At 39.0% G+C, this 20,261-nt stretch overlaps 2 protein-coding genes across 2 annotated transcripts in view; both read right to left on the reverse strand.

The window, feature by feature from the left end:
- The window catches only part of LOC101898901 (synaptosomal-associated protein 25), a 750,023-nt gene that overhangs the window by 430,647 nt on the left and 299,115 nt on the right, over positions 1–20,261 (reverse strand). The gene's annotated exons all lie outside the window — the stretch shown is intronic.
- On the reverse strand, positions 1,098–10,012 carry LOC131804163 (uncharacterized). Its single transcript, XM_059126629.1, has 2 exons — positions 9,387–10,012; positions 1,098–2,502 (listed from the first exon to the last, which is right to left on the reverse strand). The coding sequence occupies exon 2, from the start codon at positions 2,496–2,498 to the stop codon at positions 1,599–1,601; it is 900 nt and encodes a 299-aa protein (XP_058982612.1). The 5' UTR covers positions 2,499–2,502; positions 9,387–10,012; the 3' UTR covers positions 1,098–1,598.

Consider the following 20,261-nt stretch of genomic DNA (forward strand, 5'->3'; position numbering starts at 1 on the left):
CCTTAACGAATCGGTTTTGCTATTTTCAACGGAACAAATCCCTTTGAAATTAATAAGATGAACCCACATTTGAACAATCTAAATTCCGATTTTTATTTATTACAACTACATTCAGTTTACACAAAATATTATGGCGGAGCTAATATAGACAAATCGATGAACTGTTGGGGGACGGATTAGTGATTTCTTGCAGAAAAAACTTATCTTCTTAGAATTCAAAGTAAAAGAAGGAGGAATTTGCGTAAACACGGAGTGACTTAAACCCATAGTAAATTTTCCTCAACAACACACGGTTCTCGACTTCCGGTAATTATAATCTACACCACAGGGTGGTCAGGGTATTATGTCTTTGTACATTTGTTTGTAACAGGCAATAGGAGACGAGATAGACACATAGTTCCTTTTGATGATCTGTATAGAATCACATTCGCAGTCAATTTATGAATATCCGTACGTCCGTCTGTCCAGACATTTTTGTAAACAAAGTACAAGTCGCATTTATCCAGATGAAATTTTGCCTTTTATTGTGCACCAAATAGTATTTAATTTTGCATATAAGGAGAAGGTGGTTGCTGGTTGTAGATTTGGTTACTGAAATAAAGTAATTAGTGTATAGCTAATAGCTATAATTTTTGCGGATATAGTAGCCGTGGTAAAAAGCAGGTGTTCAATGCGCTTGTCAAAGGCAATATTTGATTTGAACGTGATTTGTTTACGTGGAATAAATGGGGACAATTTATGTGGATTCAGTAGCCGGGTGGAATGGGGATATTTTATGTGGACTTAGTAGCCGGAGTGAAGTTCAGGTGCAGATGTCAAAGGCAAGGCATTACAATTGTTATCCCTTTTATTTGTATTTGAACACGCGTAAATGGACTTTCTGGAAAAGCTGGGATGGTTAGTTGTTGCCGAAACGAGGAAATAATATTCTTTAGTGCAGGAATAATTTCTCCTCGGAATTGTATGAAAAAAACCAAAGAAAGAAAAAAAAACAAGATGTTTTAGAAAAGAAGTTTGCCAAACAATGGAATTTTATTGAACAAAGTTCGGTGGAGAATTTGGAAACGAATCTTACCAATGACAGTTGTGTTTGCTGGTTAGAATAGAAGTAAATTTATTTACAGAAATGAAAAAAGGAACAACCAGTGTAAAAGGAAAACATTTGCATTTAGTACATTAGCATTTAGTACCAAGAGAGAGATGCAAATTTAGACAAATGAAAGAAAAATTGAAACTAGAGAATAGGGTGACCAGCGTGGTTAACCTTGGCGTTAACATTACCGGCCCCCTTGCAGTAACTGCAACTAAAGAAATTAGACCAAAAACTAGCACTCTCTCTTGTTTACAAAAAAAAATTGATATATTGAAAGATTAGATATATATAATGGTGAACGGGCTGGTACCAGGATGCAGTCTTCCTTCAAAGTGAACAGCTCAGCCACATAGATTCGCTAGGTCTGTAACCACTGGATACTAAATATGCTGAAAAGGAAAGTTTGTGCTTTTTGGGAAGGAGGAAAAACAATAGTGCATGTGAGAAACTTCATTTATTGGTGGAATTCATTTCGAAGAAAATATTAATAAATACAATGAATCGTTCAGTTCGAACAGGAGCCATAAATTGCCCACCCGAAAATGGTACTCTGAGCAGTGGGCAAGGCGCTGCGTGAATACACCCCTTCTGACATTACTCTCGGATAAAGATCCACTCCGATGACAATATCGATGCCGGCAGATTTGTGGAAGTCCGGATCGGCGAACAGCAAATGCGGGAAGTGCTTGTGGTAGTCTTCCGGAAGTGATTCGAGTGGAGTCTTCATCGCGATCCGATTATCCACACGAAAAGTGCCCTCAATCTTCACGGACGAATCATGCCTAGAGTAGAGTGTAAGCGCGCAAATGGTCTCCTCCCTCAAAGTAAGCCGCGCTATCTTGTGCTTGTCGGCGAAACCCCGGGCTATGCGGCTCACCAACGAACCCGAATCCAGCAAGCATCGGGCCATCACTTTCGCGTCGATCCGAACCAGAACTGTGGGCAATAATATTATAGTGTTCTTGTGGATCAATGATGTTAGGGATCCTTGGGACGAAACGGCGGGCCTAGTACGTTCAACAGCGCGATAATTAGATCTCGTTGATGAAGATGGCTGTGGTGACACCGAGCGAGATTGGGACCGAGACGACGAATTTCCTGGCAGAAGCTGGTCACGGAGCTTGGGGTTCACATGCAGCAATGTGTGGTGGAATTTGTGGCAATGATGGCAGCCGCGATCGCTAAAGCATGTACCATGTGAGTGTCCGTGAGCCAGGCAGTTCACACAGTATTTATGCCGCCGTACAGCATTCAGCCGATCCGCCATGGTCATATCTAAAAACTTCCTGCACAATCGTAATGGATGCGGACGCTGGCACAGACGGCAGAGGAAACGTCCCTTTCTGTGAGGAGCTTGGTTGGCACGGGAATGACTGATGCGACTGGAGCTGTTCGATTTAGGCATGGTTCTTGACGTAACATAAATATAGATAGAAGGAAAGGAAGAGAAAGGTAAATGGAAGAAATTTCGAACTTAGTTATCAGAAGGAAGAACTACGAGCTTGGTTATCGGGCGAGTTATGATGCCTTTCTGAGTTACGACGTCTGCGACTCGAACATGCCGATCGGAACCAAGATAAGTCTTAATGACTCTACCCAACCGCCACGAAGTCGGCGGAAGATTTTCGTCATGAATAGCGACCAGTGTGTTCTCCTCAATATCCTTTTCTGAAGTTTGCCACTTCGTACGCTTTTGGAGTTCTCGAAGATATTCAGTTTTCCAGCGAGAACAGAAACTTTGATGAACAGCTTTAAGACGTTGCCATCTATTCAGCAGGGAGAGAGGACTGTCATCAATATGTGGATCGACAGGAACGAGAATCGGAGAACCAATCAGGAAATGGCCAGGAGTCAGAGCTGCGAAATCGGAAGGCTCGCTTGAAATCGGAGAAAGAGGACGCGAATTTAAACACGCCTCAATCCTCGAGAGTAGCGTGGAGAACTCCTCGAAAGTATACTTGGATGAGCCGGCGAACTTACGGAAGTGGGTTTTGAAGCTTTTGACTCCGGCCTCCCAGAGGCCACCCATATGAGGTGCCCCAGGTGGAATAAAATGCCAGTTTAGATTATGAAGAGCATATTGAGAGATCACAGCCGAACGCGAAACTTGAAAGAATTCTCTAGCAAGAACTTTGGACGCCCCTACAAAGGTCGTACCATTGTCAGAGTATAAGTGGGAAGGACATCCTCTCCTAGAAACGAACCGATGGAAGGCTGCTAGGAACGTGGGCGTCGACAGGTCGGATGTAAGCTCCAAATGGATCGCCTTTGTGGCAAAACACACGAACACGCACACGTAACCTTTCGTGAAACGACAACCACGCCCGCAATAACTTTTCACATCAAACGGTCCCGCAAAATCAAGACCGGTACGGAAAAATGGACGAGAAAGGACAGTTCGCTCAGGAGGGAGGGCAGCCATGATCTGCTTCTGACAATGCTTTTTGTAAAGAACACACGTTTTGCACTCCTTTATGACTGCCTTGATCATGTTCTTTACCTTGGGTATCCAGTATTGTGATCTTATCACTCGAAGAACAAGTTGATTGCCACCATGAATGGTAATCTGATGAACAAATTGAACATAGAGCCTGGAGAACTTGCAACTGTACGGGAGTATGATCGGACGTCTTTCATCGAAAGAAATGCCAGGTGACGAATCTAACCGGCCACAAGAACGAATTAGACCATCAGCATCTAGATATGGATTTAAGCTTAGAAGCGAACTAGAGGACGAAACAGTCTTTCCCATGTACAATGTCCGGTACTCCTCTGGATAACAGGACTTTTGACACCATTTAACAAGAATATTACGGCCTCCGATCATATCCGAACTGCAGAGAGGTTCCGAAGCGCGCGAAAAAGAAGAACGGTACCTTGGATGGGTACGGTGAATAAATCGATACACATAGGAAAATACCCTAAGTGCTCGCTGATAAGATGACATGCTTCCCAATATATCCTCCCTTGAATCGAAATAGGAAAAATGAACACGAACAGACTTTCGCTCCATGTCTGTTTCTGTTGAATGAATGAACTCTGGCCATTGATCTGCAGTTTCACGAAGCCACCATGGTCCGTACCACCAAAGATCATTATTGACAATGTCTTGTGGCAACACACCGCGGCTCGCTAAATCTGCTGGATTGGCTTCCGAAGGAACATGGTGAAATCTGGACGGATCAACTACTTGAATAATATTCGAAACTCTGTTGGCAACGAATGTTTGCCAATGACCAGGAGGTTTGGAAAGCCAGGAAAGAACGATAGTGGAGTCTGTCCAGCAGAATAAGGAATATTTCGAAATATTAAGGGTAGGGAGTAATGTATCGATCATGTCTGCTAGAAGAACAGCCCCACAAAGCTCCAACCTTGGAATGGACAGTGTTTTCACTGGAGCAACTCTTGTTTTGGAATACACCAGGTGAGTGAATACGGACGTACCTCTAGCTATTCGCACATATAAAGCGGCCGCGTATGCCTTTTCGGATGCATCGCAAAAGCCATGGAACTGAATGTCAGCCATAGGAGTAAAATCGAGCCACCTCGGAATTCTAACTCTATCAAGAACAGAGTAGTTTGACTGGAATATTTTCCATTCGGACAATGTGGAGGGATTTATAACATCATCCCAACCAGTGCCATCGGACCATATCTTCTGCATGATAACTTTCGCCACAACAATGCATGGTGAAAGCCATCCAGCAGGATCGAATAATTTGGAGATCTGAGACAGGATCTCTCTTTTTGTATAGGAACATGAAGATGGAAACGGTGTTGTTGAAAAGAAAAATTCATCAGAACTCGCATCCCACCGAATCCCCAAGGTTTTGGCTGTGCTGTGATCATCGAAGTCTAAAAAGGCTTCATGAAATAAATAATCATTAGGAAGATCTGCAAGAATGTCTCTCGAATTGGTCGTCCACTTCCGAAGGCAAAAGCCAGCGGAGTCTAGTGCAGATTTTAGTTCGGCTTTGGCTTGAATAGCAGTCGAGATAGAATGGGCTCCGAAAAGCACATCATCGACGTACATGTAATTACGAATAATCTCGCTTGCACTCGGATATAAATCTTGAACATCGTCAGCAAGTTGGAGCAGAGTGCGAATAGCCAAGTACGGGGCACAATTGACACCGAAAGTGACAGTTTGCAACTCGAAATCATGAATGTTCTCACCTGGGTGGTTGCGGAATATTATACGTTGGAACGGAGTATGATCTGGATGAACAAGAATCTGGCGGTACATTTTCTCGATGTCCGCATTGAATACATATCGGAAGAGACGCCATTTGAGAAGTAAAGTGGTCAAGTCAGATTGCAAAACCGGACCAGCGTGCAACACATCGTTCAGACTGTGACCATTGGACGTATCGGAGGAAGCATTAAAGACAACCCGAACCTTGGTGGTTGAGCTCTCCGGCTTAATAACCGCGTGATGCGGTAAATAATAATGGCGTGAATCACTATTTAAACATGGAGCAGGAACTGGGACCATGTGTTTCAAATGAACGTACTCATTGAGTACCTGATCATACTCCTTTTTAAAATCTGAATTTCGTAGAAGACGGCTCTCATTGCGAAGGAATTGTGTTACAGCTCGTGAACGGGATTGACCAAGGTCCATTTTCTCTGGGAAACCTTGTTTGAAAGGAAGACACACGACATACCGACCATCTTTATTCCTTTTTGTAGTGGAAACGTAGAGCTCCTCGCAATATTTATCGGAGTCTGAAGGAAATTTTTTCTTAGGAAGATTCTCCACTTCCCAAAACCGACATATCTCTCTGTCTAAGGAAATTTCACAGAAATTGGAAATTAACATGTCTGATGAAGAAGACACTGGAACAGGGCCAGTTAAAATCCATCCAAAGATGGTTTCTTGACCCATCAAGGAGTCACAAATTTCTTGCATGACTCCAGCACGCATGATGAATGGAAGAAAGTCACCGCCTATAAGAATATCGATGTTCGAACTTTTGAAGAAGTGCGGGTCAGCCAGATGAATTGAAGGAAGTCGAGAGAACAAAGATGATGGTAATGTGTGGGAAGGAAGATTTCCAGACAAATGTGGAACCACGAATGCTTGCACGGTAAGCTCAACGGAATCATCAAATCGAGAGGACACCACAACGGAATATACTTTTCGAACGGAGGCAGCGGTCGAATTATTGAGACCAGAAATCTGAACATTTGTACGCTGATATGGAAGTTTTACTTTATTGAAGAAACGTTCAGATATGAATGTTCCTTGAGAACCCGAATCTAGGAGTACACGAGCGTGATACGTTACTCCTAAGTGAATCACATTCACCAACGCAGTCCCCAACAAAACACCCCGAGAGCTGGAAGTGAAACACGTCTGAATTACTCCACCCCCAGAAGTAGTGGACTGTACAGAATTCGGAGAAAATGGAGTGGAGTTTGGACTTAAAGTTGTAGAGCTCGTAGGTGGATTGGATGGATGACTACTTGACGAACGCTCATGAAGCATAGTGTTGTGCCGCCTCTGACACTCAAAACAATTATTTTTGCTCGTACAATTTTTTACGTGGTGAGTTTTTGAGAAACAATTCAGGCACAGGCCTTGTTTCTTGATCTCAGCCACTCGTTGTTTGACATCCATATCAATGAATCTAGGACATTTTCGAATAATATGAGCAGAATTTGTGCACAAAGGACATTTTGGAGCCGTAACATTGGTCTGGAATGAGCTGAACTTCGAATTCTTTGAATGTGTATTGGATTTAGTTTTTCGATCATCAGACTTCGGAAAATTGCGCATCTCGGAGACGGATTCAAGTGTACGATATCGATTCGTAAAGAAAGAATCAAGGTCAGCCCACCTTGGAATAGCAGTCTTGTCAGCCAAACCTTGTTCCCAAAGCGTCAGAGTTGAGTCAGGAAGACGATCCGAACAAAGGAAAACAAATATCGGATCCCAACTTCTAACGTCGATATCGTACAGAGACAACGCAGCAATACATGAATTTATGTCGCGCTGCAATGACTTAATTGCACTCGCTGACTCGGACTTAATATCAGGAAGATTGAATAGAACTTTTAATTGGCCATTAACAAGAATTCGCTTATTTTCGAAACGATCGCACAAACCTTTCCAAGCAAGTTGAAAACCTTGATTTGTCAAAGGTGCACGTTGGACAATATCTCTAGCTTCGCCTTTAGTCTTCTGGGTCAAATGAAACAATCGCTCGACTGGACTGAGCCTGGAATTTCTTATGTACACGGCTGTGAACATATCTCGGAAAGTCGGCCATGACATATAATCCCCGTTGAAAATTTCGGTATCGCATGGGGGCAGGTTGAACGAATAATTTGAACCATGATCATGATGGATTGTAGAATTAGGACTCTGGATCGAAGGGTCCGGAGGTGAAACAGAAGGCTCTTTAGGAACTGTTTGCCTTTGGAGATCCTCAGACAACTGCGTGAGGCGAGCCAAGCACTCGCAATAAGTGACATAGGCACTATTGTATTTGGCCTGGAACGTCTCGAGCTCCGAAGCGGCATCTGCATCTTCTTCGTGTTCATCATCCTCCTCGTTCTGTTCTTCGCTAGCTCGATCGGACATAAATTGGTCATACGCTGATTTGATGCCTGCTCATAAGGATTTAACTTCCGAAATATGTATCTTTATGAATTGGGCAGACGTCAAGGGAACATAACCACCAACAACCTCGGCATTGAAGGTGACCAGACGATCAGCTTGACGAATGAAGGCTTCCAAGGACATTATCGCTCAGTAAAAATTAATGAAAATTGATGTAGAACAAGAAACTAGCAAAGAATAAGCGAAGAACAGCGAGAACGGGAGGAAATAGGGTAACTTCCCAAGCAAATTTGTTCACGAATATCTAAAAAAATGGTTGACAAATACGTTTTTCTTTGTATTTTCTCCTTTGTACAGCGCCACCTAGTGGTAAATGAATGGACAATGGATAAAACAATGGAAAGAACTAAAAGCAGTAGGTGAATTTCCACGAAAAACCGGAATAAATTGGAATAATATTGAAAATATTATGATTTTTGAGGTATTTTCGTATATATAAAACGCCCCCTGGCGGCGAACGAACACACTATATATTTGCACAGTCAGAAATAAATCCGCAGTGAGCAAATGTCAAAAAAATCAAAGAACACCCAGGAAATATTAATAAATAATTGAAAGAATTAAAGTTTTTTAGGTGATTTAGAATTTGCAGAGCGCCCTCTAGTGGTGGAAAAACGTACTACCAATAAGCACCAGCGAAGAAAAGAATCAGAAGACGAAAATGTCCAAGAAAAACCAGAAATATTTGGGTAAGTCTCGAAAAAATCAAGTTTATCCCCGAATTTTCTTATTTGGACAGCGCCCCCTAGCGGCCGTAATGTGAACTAAAAAATGGGCAAGAAGAAGGTACAGCACCAACTACCTTTATATATATTCGAATAATATATTTATATATGAATGTCGCAAACAAGTTACAGTGGGACCATATGAAAGGAACGACGGTAGGGTGCACGCACACTTAAAGAGAATAGCTTTACTACTATTGAGTGAAAACACACGTAAGAGAACTCCGGTGGTTGGCTGAACGTACGAACAAACCAACAGCGGCCACCAAACAACAGGAAAAATAATGTAGGTATGAATGTGTGTTGAGTGAGAACAAGCAGTGCGGTAATGAACGCTGGTCGTTGGATGACCGAACAGACGAACAGCTCAACAAGAAAAAATAGAAGAAATATACGTATGACGGTGTGTTATAGTTGAACGAGTAGTTATTGTTCTAAAGAGACGAATGTAGGCAGATCTCTAACAACAGCAACTACTGTGTTAAGAAGATGTAATGATCGTAAAGAAGAAAATAACACACCAACAAACACGTATAAAAAGAATTAGTACCAATTCTCGCGGTAGAAAATAAAGAAAGGAAAAGAATAATTTGGAGCACACTGTCGCGAATAGCAAAAATTATAAATTGATGTTTTTTGTTTTTTTTTTTAGCACTTTGAAATAAATATGAATAGGAATATAATATAATTTCAGATAAATAATGAAAATAATAATTTGAAAATATGTTAATTGAATATTCCACCAAATTTTCAAATGAATAAAATTACAGAAATGTGGTGTTATTGAATAATAAAATTACTGAAATTTACAAAGCACTTATGAAACACTGTGCGTTTGAAAAAAAAATGAAAAACAAATTGCCGTCGGCAAAACGCACTTTAACACCCCACAGAAGAATGCACTATTGTTATATTATAGAAATGGAAAGCACAAACTTACCTTTTTTGATGAAATTGATGAAGCGAAGAAATTTAATTTGTGGAATTTGCAACAGCTATCCAATTATCCGGCTCGAAGGACCAAAATGAACACGCGTAAATGGACTTTCTGGAAAAGCTGGGATGGTTAGTTGTTGCCGAAACGAGGAAATAATATTCTTTAGTGCAGGAATAATTTCTCCTCGGAATTGTATAAAAAAAACCAAAGAAAGAAAAAAACAAGATGTTTTAGAAAAGAAGTTTGCCAAACAATGGAATTTTATTGAACAAAGTTCGGTGGAGAATTTGGAAACGAATCTTACCAATGACAGTTGTGTTTGCTGGTTAGAATAGAAGTAAATTTATTTACAGAAATGAAAAAAGGAACAACCAGTGTAAAAGGAAAACATTTGCATTCAGTACATTAGCATTTAGTACCAAGAGAGAGATGCAAATTTAGACAAATGAAAGAAAAATTGAAACTAGAGAATAGGGTGACCAGCGTGGTTAACCTTGGTGTTAACAGTATTGATCGTGTCTATGACTTATTTTCACGACTTTTGATTTGAACGTGATTTGTTAACGTGGATTAAATGGGGATAATTTATGTGGATTTATTAGCCGGAGTGAAATGCAGTGTTCAATCCATTCTTTTCCATGATTTTTATTTGTACGTGATTTGTTTACGTGGTTTGTTTAAGCATATAAAAAGATGTGTAATATTTTTAGGGGATGATTGTGTGCAATGTTTAAGAAGAACTGTACCTTTTGACCGGGTGATGCTTGTTAACCACGGGACATGCTTTTGCAGTTGATATCGTGTAGTGAGTTATTGTAAGCATATTTAAGGGGATGTTTGTGTATATTGTGTATTATAGACGCACTCAGTGCTAAGAAGACCTTTCTTAGGATGGCGCCTAATTTCTTTACAATATGAATGGGTTGTGAGTATTAATTATGATTTTATTATTTTTAATTTCCTTGCTGACAATTGTAATTTTTTGTATGTGATATTCTTAAGATGCTGCATGTTTGAGTTATGAATTAATTTTTAATAAATTCGGAAATGTTAGCATTTCTTCTAAAAAAATTTTGATATGATATTTGAGTGATAGAATCTTGGTTTTCGTCAAGTGTAAGTTGAGTTTATTGGCGACAGCCAAGGACTTCTATAATTTATGCAGGTGTTACCATTGAGACATATTTGAAGCCAATTTCTGTTCTAGGAATTTTTAAGATGTTGTGTGTATGAATTATATATTGATTTTCAAAAAATGTTTACATTTCCTCAAATGCTTCGAATGATGGATTCTTGGTAGTCTTCGGGCTAAAATAAGTTTCTTATAGGAGACAGTCAACATTCCCGTGATGTAAGCAATGGTTACAACAGAGTCGATGTTTTGTGAACAGTCTGTTATTCATATTCACTTTCTGTTGAGGCTTCAACTATAAAGTAACAAATTTTTAACGCTGTTTGCAAGAAATTTTTATTGCATTCCACAGCTCATAAGCTTCATTATGCTGTGGAACATTCTGAGCAAGGAACCAAAACACAGGAACTACGGAAAAAGTTTCGTAATGAGATAAACATTTGTGTGCAGCATCACCTTAATAATAATCCACCAATGTCGAACCAACAACACATTCCACAGGAATGTAATCAAGACCACAATCAGCCAGGAAGATCGAGACAAAATTAACATGACAACCATCACCAACAAAGCCATCAACGAAGACAACAACAAGATTTCAATCATCAGTATAATTCACAACAACATCCACAATATTTTCAAAAACAACAACAATGGAATCAACCACAACAGCAACAAGCACCACATTTAGATAATGAAATGCGAAATGAATTTTTGCACAAAAAGAACAAAATATTGCAATTTATGCAATGATAATATTTTATTGGAAACTTGGATCATGCATTGTAGATCAGAGATGCATAGAAACAATAGCGAGGAATAATTAACGAAAACCTGCAATCAACGAGTTCAGTTCAGGCTTTGAAAAACAAATCGAGAAGTTTCTATATAAAATAAGTAATAATACACTCGATTTTAATGAAGTAATATGCAATGCTGAAAAATCAACTATCGCACTACAAGGACAAGTAAAGCAAACATTATTTAATTCAATTCAATATAAATCTTGTTGGTGACTATCTTAAAAAAGCTGTAGAAAGTGATCCATTTAATTCTATATTACACAACAGTGAAACCACACATATTACATTTCCTGCTGGTTTGGAGGAAATTTTAAAACAGCATATTGATGAATGAAAAAATAAGCTGTCGGAGTTCCAAGAACGTGGTTTGGATGGGCGCTATTCCGATTTAAAACACTATAAATAAGCGTTAATAAATCTTCTACACGGCAATGATCTCGATATATACCAACACCAGCGACACTTATAATGAAGATAAATATTTCAAATTATGATATATATTGTTTCGAATGCTGGCAAAACATCATCATTCAATATCAGAAATGCTGCAGATCCGATAATCATTTTGGAAAACAGATATAAATTAAATTTTATTGGCTTACAATTTCCACTAGAATTGAGATCAATAACAATTTTTGAAAAAAAAATAATCCAAATATTAGTTTTAACGTTTTCGGATATTAGGAAAATGCTGTTGTTGGACCATATCGCGTTACTAATAAAGAGAAGCCTATATTACGAAAAAAATCACACTACATAGTAATTAAGGATACCTCAAGGTGATTAATGAAAATACAATACACTTAAGAGTACACAAAAATATATATATTATTTTTAGGTTATTGGCATCGCAACTTTCTTCAGGAAAAAATCATCTTCAAATATGTATTACACATTTTTATTTCACACCAGATTTGAGACTTTTTGAGGGACATAAGGAGAATTGTAGTGATATTATTACACATTACCAAAAGGATGGTAAGAATAGATTAGTATTTGAAAACTACAAGAAGCAAATGAATGTCCCCTTTTAGTGTACGCCGATTTTGAGTCCGTTTTAAAAGATACGGGGGTAATACAATAAATAAGCATATTCCATGCGCTTTAGTTTTAGTGTAAAGTGTAGTTTTGTTAGTAGTTTAGTATTATTCTTATACCGGTGATAACACCGCTCAAAAAGAAACATTAGAAAGCGTAGGTAAGAATATTTAAAAAAAAAATATTTAAATGTAAACCGCCTTTTGATGGTATGCTTCGTCATACGAAAATAGATTTCGACTTGTAACAGATTCAGACATGTTTAATTTGTTTAAAAAGGGAATAAGAGACGGCCTTGCCCAATGCTCTAAAAGACATACAAATAATAAATATATGTAAGACTTCGACAATAGTAAACCACCTAGCTATTTATTGTATATAGGTGCTAAAAATTTGTATGTTTGGGTTATGCAACAATACCTACCTACAGAAGATTTTGCGTGGGTTGATCTCGAGATGCTTCTGTTCAGAAAATTGGAGATTTAAAGAATCCAAAACATATAGCAGATTTTGCTTTAAAAACCAATTATCCAATCCATTACATAAATCTAAAACAATGCTTAGAAAACGGTTTAGTCTTAAAAAAAGTACATCGTGCTTTATCATTTACACAATCTCCATGGCTAGCCGCGTACATCAATAAGAATTATAAGGAAGAGAAGAAGCAACTAACGATTATTTTAGAAACGTGTTAAACCTTCTTGCAGTTTTTGGCAAACTATGGAGAATGTTGACAGATATTAAGCTAGCAACAACTTGGCTTGATAAAGCGCCAAATGTATTGAGCGATCTTTAATGTCTACACCGAATTTTAACAGTGTAACTGATTTTTGTACAGATTTTTGGGCTATTGAAATGAATCGACTGTAAGAAACATACAATAAGCCTACATATCTTGGTTTTTGTGTATTAGAATTAGCCAAGTGGATGATGTATGATTACCACTATGAATATATGAAGAAGAAAATCGATGAGCCCGTTACTTTAAATTACATGAATACTGACTCTTTTATATATACAATATCTTCTAAAGATGTGTATGAAGAAATAAGATCCGACATTGAATGGTTCTTTAACACATATCGAGAAGATAATAAATATAATATACCCCGCCGTAATAAAAAGGTTATCGGTATGATGAAGGATGAAAACAGTGGGAAAATAATGACAGAGTTCGTTGGACTAGAACCTAAAATGTATTCATATACGGTAGATGATGGTCGCTTTTTACGAAAGGTGTGAAAATGTGTCATTGGGCGGTAATCTATAAAGAACTTTAGAAACTCCTTATATGATGAAACTCATACTAGTGATTATATGAAACATTGTAAAAAAAAATTGTGCACAAAATGTATACAACCAAGTCGAATAAAGTGGTTTTAAATTATAAAGATAGTAAACGAAAAGTAAGATTAGATAAAGTAAACACTTATGCTTGGTATTGATGATGAGGATGATCTCAGTAATATGCTTGAGAATTACGAATATGAAATGAATATTGACATCAATTTTATTTAATATAAGTATATTGTATTATTGATTAATCCAAGAAATTGTTATTTATTTTTAAGCTATTTATTCCAAATTTACTTTGTGAAATAAAACAAAAAAATATTATGATAAAGAAAATAAATAAAAGGAGAAGAAATCAAATTAACTTTCGAACAATTCCAGCGAGTATTGTATATTGAATTAGTCGATCATGGAGTATTAAACAGTATGCTCATGTTTTTGATGGTATTGGTGTATTAGTTTCAATTTCCAGCTTAACGTCTATAGTTTCGCTTTTAACGATTTCGTTTTAATAGTTAACATCAATTTCAGCAATTGATGTGTTTTTAAACTTTTGTCCATGATGGAATTGGTTCGGGTTCTTTTAAAAAGAGCTTTTGTTGCGTATATATCATAGAGCTGCATTTCTGCTGTCTTCAAATTTTAAGTTCAAATAATCATACGTATATGTTTCGGAATTTAAATGAACCTTAACATTCACTAAATTTGAGTGAATAAATTTTCCATCATTTTCTAGAGCTAATATTTCAAAGAGTGGTCTTTCACTATTTGTTGATAATTTAACATTCCAATAAAATTTTATTGAACCTGCAAATGTTGGATTAAAGTGACAGTCCCTACTTCGAAACGCAATAGGAAGCGACTTTCCATTGGTAATTCTTTTCATAATTTGTAATATAGAAGTATCCGAAATGTATGTGAGGTATTCCCCATGTTATATTTGTGATTTTCAAATTTAATTTTTCATTTAAGACGGTGGAATAACATACATATTGATCAGTTGAACTCCGCAACATAATAAGATCATGTTTGCTATGTAAAATGACTCTGTTTTAATCTTCCAAATCCCAATACTCTTTTGAAAGGGACGCAAATGTTGAATACACCCACGCTTAGATCTTCACCATTTTTCCAGCCTGTATTTCCCACTATGTTGCACTAGCACTAGCGAGAGAAACAAATTTTTTTATTGTACTCGATGCACCTAAATGGCATGTGCGGTCAACTTCAATACCATTTATTTGATATCGGATTTCATCAAAGAAATAGGTTACGCAGTTATTACGCAAACGACCATTAGACGATAGTTCTCTTCCTGGTAATGTTACCGAACCTTCAACATATATATAACTTTCACTTGGTAATAGACATAAATATTGATTTTGAATTGTAATTCTTATTTCATCATTATTTTTGAAAGAACGGATGTATGGAACATAGCTTTTCTAATAATAGTGTCATATGAGAACGGTTTGTCTTCAACATTAAGTATTTCAGTCATTTTCCTTGAGACGTGGTTTAATAGATTTTAAAAAGTGTTTGTTTTCATCCGTGAGTGGCAATGTTTCAGGGTTGATTATTTTTATTGGAATGTTTGAATATTTCTGTTTATTCATATATTCTTACAGATAATCAATTTAATATTGGCCTCTGGTGCAATCGAAGTTTCGCATTCCTGGGAAGATAAATTAAATTGCTTGGTATTACATATATTTTATATCCAGGGGAAACATTTATACCAAATTCGTGTAGAGAATACACAGGCGCATTATGCATGTAAGCTCTAGTGTGACGGGCCAAAAGTCGGAACCTCGTTTTTGGGCCACAAAATTAAATAAAATATTTGAATTATAAATGTATTAATATTTTATTTGGAATCATGTTTTATGTTATGTGACACAATAATTTAATTACTAGTTATTTAAAGAAAATATATGAAATTTATGGTATTCGGTTTTGTTTTTGAAATTAACGGTCAAACTGAACCCCCTAGTGGTCATATGATAGACTAACCCTGAACAACGACGATGAGATCCGTACGGCGTCAAAATATAATCAGTCGACATCGAGCCACTGAAACAGTATAAAAGGAGGCGAAATCGACACAATCGGGACAGTCTTCTGTGGATGGCTGTTGTGCTAAGTGGGGTTTTTAACGTTCCCTTGGCAGTAAATTTAGTTAGTTTGTGTAGTCTAGAGAGTTAAGTGGGGTTTTTAACGTTCCCTTGGCTCTAAGGTTTTTGTGTGTGTGTCTCGGCTGTTGAGTGGAGTGGGGTTTTAACGTTCCCTCCCTCTCCAGACATATGTTGGTGTGGGCTTAAGAGTTGAGTGGGGTTTTAACGTTCCCTCGGCTCTAAGGTTTGTGTGAGTGTCTCGGCTGTTGAGTGGAGCGGGGTTTTAACGTTCCCTCCTCTCTCAGACCGCAGTGAGAGCAGTCGGTAGGGTTGAGTGGGGTTTTAAACGTTCCCTCGACTCGTGCTGTCATCGGGCTGCCGCTGTGCCTAGCTGCTGCCAACCTTCGTGTGCGTCCATCGGGCTGCCGTTATTCTTCGTGTGCTGTCATCGGGCTACCGCTGTGCCTAGCTGCTGCCAACCTTCGAGTGCTGTCATCGGGCTGCCGCTGTGCTTTGCTGCCGTCATTCTGCGTGCGTCGTCATCGGGCTGCTGCCTTACCTAGCTATCGACGATCTTCGTTTGCCGTCATCGGACTGCCGCTACCGCAAATATTCGGGTGTCGTCCTCGCCGTGCTGCTACAGTGTGTTGTGTGTTATCAAAACTACAAATGTGTGAAATGAATAATTTAGTGAAGTCAATAAATTTTATAACGTTGATAAAAAAATAAACAGTCTTCCTCTCTTATATGTCCCACAACATAAATAAATTCTTGTGACGACCCTGGCCCTCCGTTGAACTATCCCAGCTTCAAAGTGAAAACATGTCGTCACAATGGCGCCCGAGTAGGGACATTAAGAGAGAAAAAACAACAATATCTATAGACGTGTTAAATGAAAAAAAAAAATAAAATATTGACACCTAGAAGAAGCAAGACTTTAGAGACAGTGATAAACATTCCGTGGTGTAAAAATAAATAAATTCGTGAAAGAAAAAAACAAAGGAAAACCGAATTACAAAATAGTAAAGATGTTACGAGTATCCTGGGCATACACCTTGAAACAAGAAGATCTAGTGGCGTATCTTTTGGAATTTCAACTAGATTCTACTAGGAGAGTGGACGATCTTCGTAAGCGATGGGCGAAGTTCTTAAATCAAGATCACGACGAAGCAACAAGGAAAAGATTGCATGAATTGCAAAATAAACATGAAAACGGGAACATTCCATCCACATCAACTTTCCGCTCTCCGTCAAAACTGCCGATGATTACTATTTCCCCAAGTGATACAATCAATAAATCGCCAGTAAAAGCTGAGAAATCAACCTACCCCGTTTATCAAACCATGGATCCAACTAAAGTGACCAGTGAAGACCGGCAAAGCCAAGAATCAACGCTGAAAACCGAGAACGTTCCTCCGTTAGCTAACCTTCCTGTAACGGAGCATAGTCCGATTCAGCGTCCAGTCAACCTGCTTGATCAAATACATAAGTGGAACATCAAATTTAACCAGGGCAGGGATCCTATAGAGTTTATAGAACGCATAGAAGAACTAGCGCTAATTTACGGAGTAGAATTAAACCATCTTATAAAAACTATGCCGGAACTTTTTCAGGATAAGGCTCTCATATGGCTGAGGAACAATAACGGACACTGGATAAGCTGGAAAGAATTCAAGAGAGATTTCCTAAATTTCTTTTTACCTCCAAGATATTTTGAAAAACTAGATGACGAAATCAGAAAAAGAGTACAAAGACCCAAGGAATTTTTCAAGGAGTACGTCTTGGCCATCCAGAAGCTAATGCAACACGCGGAAATGACGGAAGAACAAAAGCTGGAACGTATTTTTAGAAATTCCCTAGCAGAATACCAGTGGTACATAAGACGCAAAGACTTTAACTCCTTGTCGGAATTGATTAAGCTAGCAGATGACATGGAAAGTATTCCAAATACCGTCCGACATGAACCACCACGCCATTACCAGAACTTCAATCGAAACACAGATTATTCAAAACCTAACTCTCACCGAATAGAAAGAAATTATTGGGCTACGGAAGAGCCGGTCCCAAAAAGAAATTACAAAACTTCATTTAAATGCGAGGCAAACCGACTAACCGCCACAATGGTCATTGAAGGACGACTAGTAACCGCTACAGTGGGCACGGGGGCCACAAGTTGTTTTATAAAAAAGGAGTTAGCCGAAGAATTGAAGCAAAATCCAGTGTATAATCGACACCAAACAAATGTTATTCTTGCAGATGGGACCGCTGTTAATATTACCAAGTCAATTACGCTCCACGTAATTTTTGGAAGTCAAAGTACAGAAATGCCATTCCTAATAATGCCCAAATTCAAAGAAGATATCATCATTGGTCTGGAATTTTTCAAGCGATTCCCCACTACGATTTATTGTGCCGGACTCAGCGTGAGGTAAGAAAAGCAGTTATATGTGGTCGACCCGCGGAAATATTACCCCAAAATAGAATAAGCAATAATCAATTAAGTGACGAGCAGCAAAGAGTCATGCAAAAATTCTTTTCAGAAGAAATACCACGTTTCGAACAGATAAAAGGGCTCTCCAATATAACTGAACATAAAATTGTCATGACGGATGATCGCCCCATAAAATTAAGGTATGCTCCCCGAAACCCAGCCATGCAAGCAATCATAGACGCAGAGGTGAATAAGCTAATTGATCAAGGATGTGTTGAACCCTCAAAAAGTCCATACAGTTTCCCTATAACTTTAGTAAGAAAGAAAAATGGAGACTGGCGAACGTGTATGGATTTTCGACAATTAAATAAAAGGTCTGTACCGGATGCCTACCCATTGCCACGTATAGACACGATATTAAATCGGCTAAGAGATGCAAAATTTGTAAGTAGCTTAGATCTGAAAAACGGTTATTGGCAGATTCCCTTGGCTGCGGACAGTCGAAAGTATACTGCGTTTGCAGTCGCCGGGAAAGGACTCTACCAATGGAAGGTTATGCCTTTTGGATTGCACTCGGCACCAGCAACTTTCCAGCGAGCCCTAGATAGTGTCATCGGGCCGGAAATGGAACCAAATGCTTTTGCGTATTTGGATGACATTATAGTCATAGGAAGAACATTCGAGGAGCATCTTACAAATTTGAGGAATGTATTTGTCCGACTCCGGGCCGCTAACCTTAAAATTAACATGGACAAATGCGAGTTTTTCAAGAAGGAGACAAAGTATTTGGGCCACGTAGTTAGCGGGGATGGTATCAAAACTGATCCGGACAAGGTGGCGGCCATCAAAGGAATGAAATCCCCGACATCAGTAAAGGAAGTACGGCGCTTCCTCGGAGTTGCATCGTGGTATAGAAGATTTGTCCACAATTTGCAACCATCTCACAGCCACTAACCAGCCTATTAAAGAAGGGTAAGAATTGGAAATGGGGACAGGAACAACAAATGGCATTCGAAACACTTAAGGCGAAATTAACCGAGGCCCTCGTATTGGCATGTCCAGATTTCACCCAACCATTTACCCTCCAGACAGATGCCAGTAATTATGGATTAGGAGCAGTCCTCACTCAAGAATTAGAGGGAGAGGAGCGGGTGATAGCGTATGCCAGCAGACACTTAAACGGGGCTGAGAAGAACTATTCGGCTACCGAAAAAGAGTGCCTCGCTGTAATTTGGGGCATAAGGCAAATGCGCCCATTTTTGGAGGGCTACCAATTTATTGTAATTACGGATCACCTCGCGCTTAAATGGTTGAACTCAATAGAGAGTCCTTCAGGAAGATTGGCACGATGGGCCCTCGAGCTCCAACAATATTCCTTCGTTGTGAAATACCGTAGAGGAAAACAAAAGGTTGTAGCAGACACACTCTCGAGGCAACCAGTGGAGATTTTGGAATTAGCCACCATCAAGGAAAGTCAGAATGGATGTCCTTGGATAGACAAATTGAAGGAAGGTATCGTAAAGAATCCAAAAAAATATCCGGATTATACCCTTATTGATGACCACGTATATCGGCATTTACCTCGGCAAGCAAACGACGACGACTGCACTCCGTGGAAGTTGTGTGTACCAATCACATCCAGGGAGAGGGTACTAGAGGAAAATCACGATAGTCTCGCCGGTGGTCACCTGGGCATGCGGAAAACTAGTTACAAAGTGGCTAACCGATACTTCTGGCCGGGTATGTTCCAGGATATAAAACGATATGTAAGAAAATGTGCATTGTGCCAAAAATATAAATCAAGCCAACAACAACCGGCTGGCGAAATGTTAACTCGAGTCCCCGAGGAACCATGGGCCACAATATGTGCGGATTTCGTGGGACCTCTTCCGCGGTCGACTCACGGAAACTCGATGTTGTTGGTAATTATGGATCGTTTCTCGAAATGGACAGAACTAATACCCCTTAGAAAAGCCACAACGGATGGTCTAATCAAAGGTTGTCGAGAGAGGATAGTTTCCCGGTATGGCGTACCAAAGATGATTATTACGGATAATGGCGCCCAGT

The sequence above is a fragment of the Musca domestica genome, unplaced genomic scaffold (genome assembly GCF_030504385.1).
Source record: "Musca domestica strain aabys unplaced genomic scaffold, Musca_domestica.polishedcontigs.V.1.1 4, whole genome shotgun sequence".
Lineage (NCBI taxonomy): Eukaryota > Metazoa > Arthropoda > Insecta > Diptera > Muscidae > Musca > Musca domestica.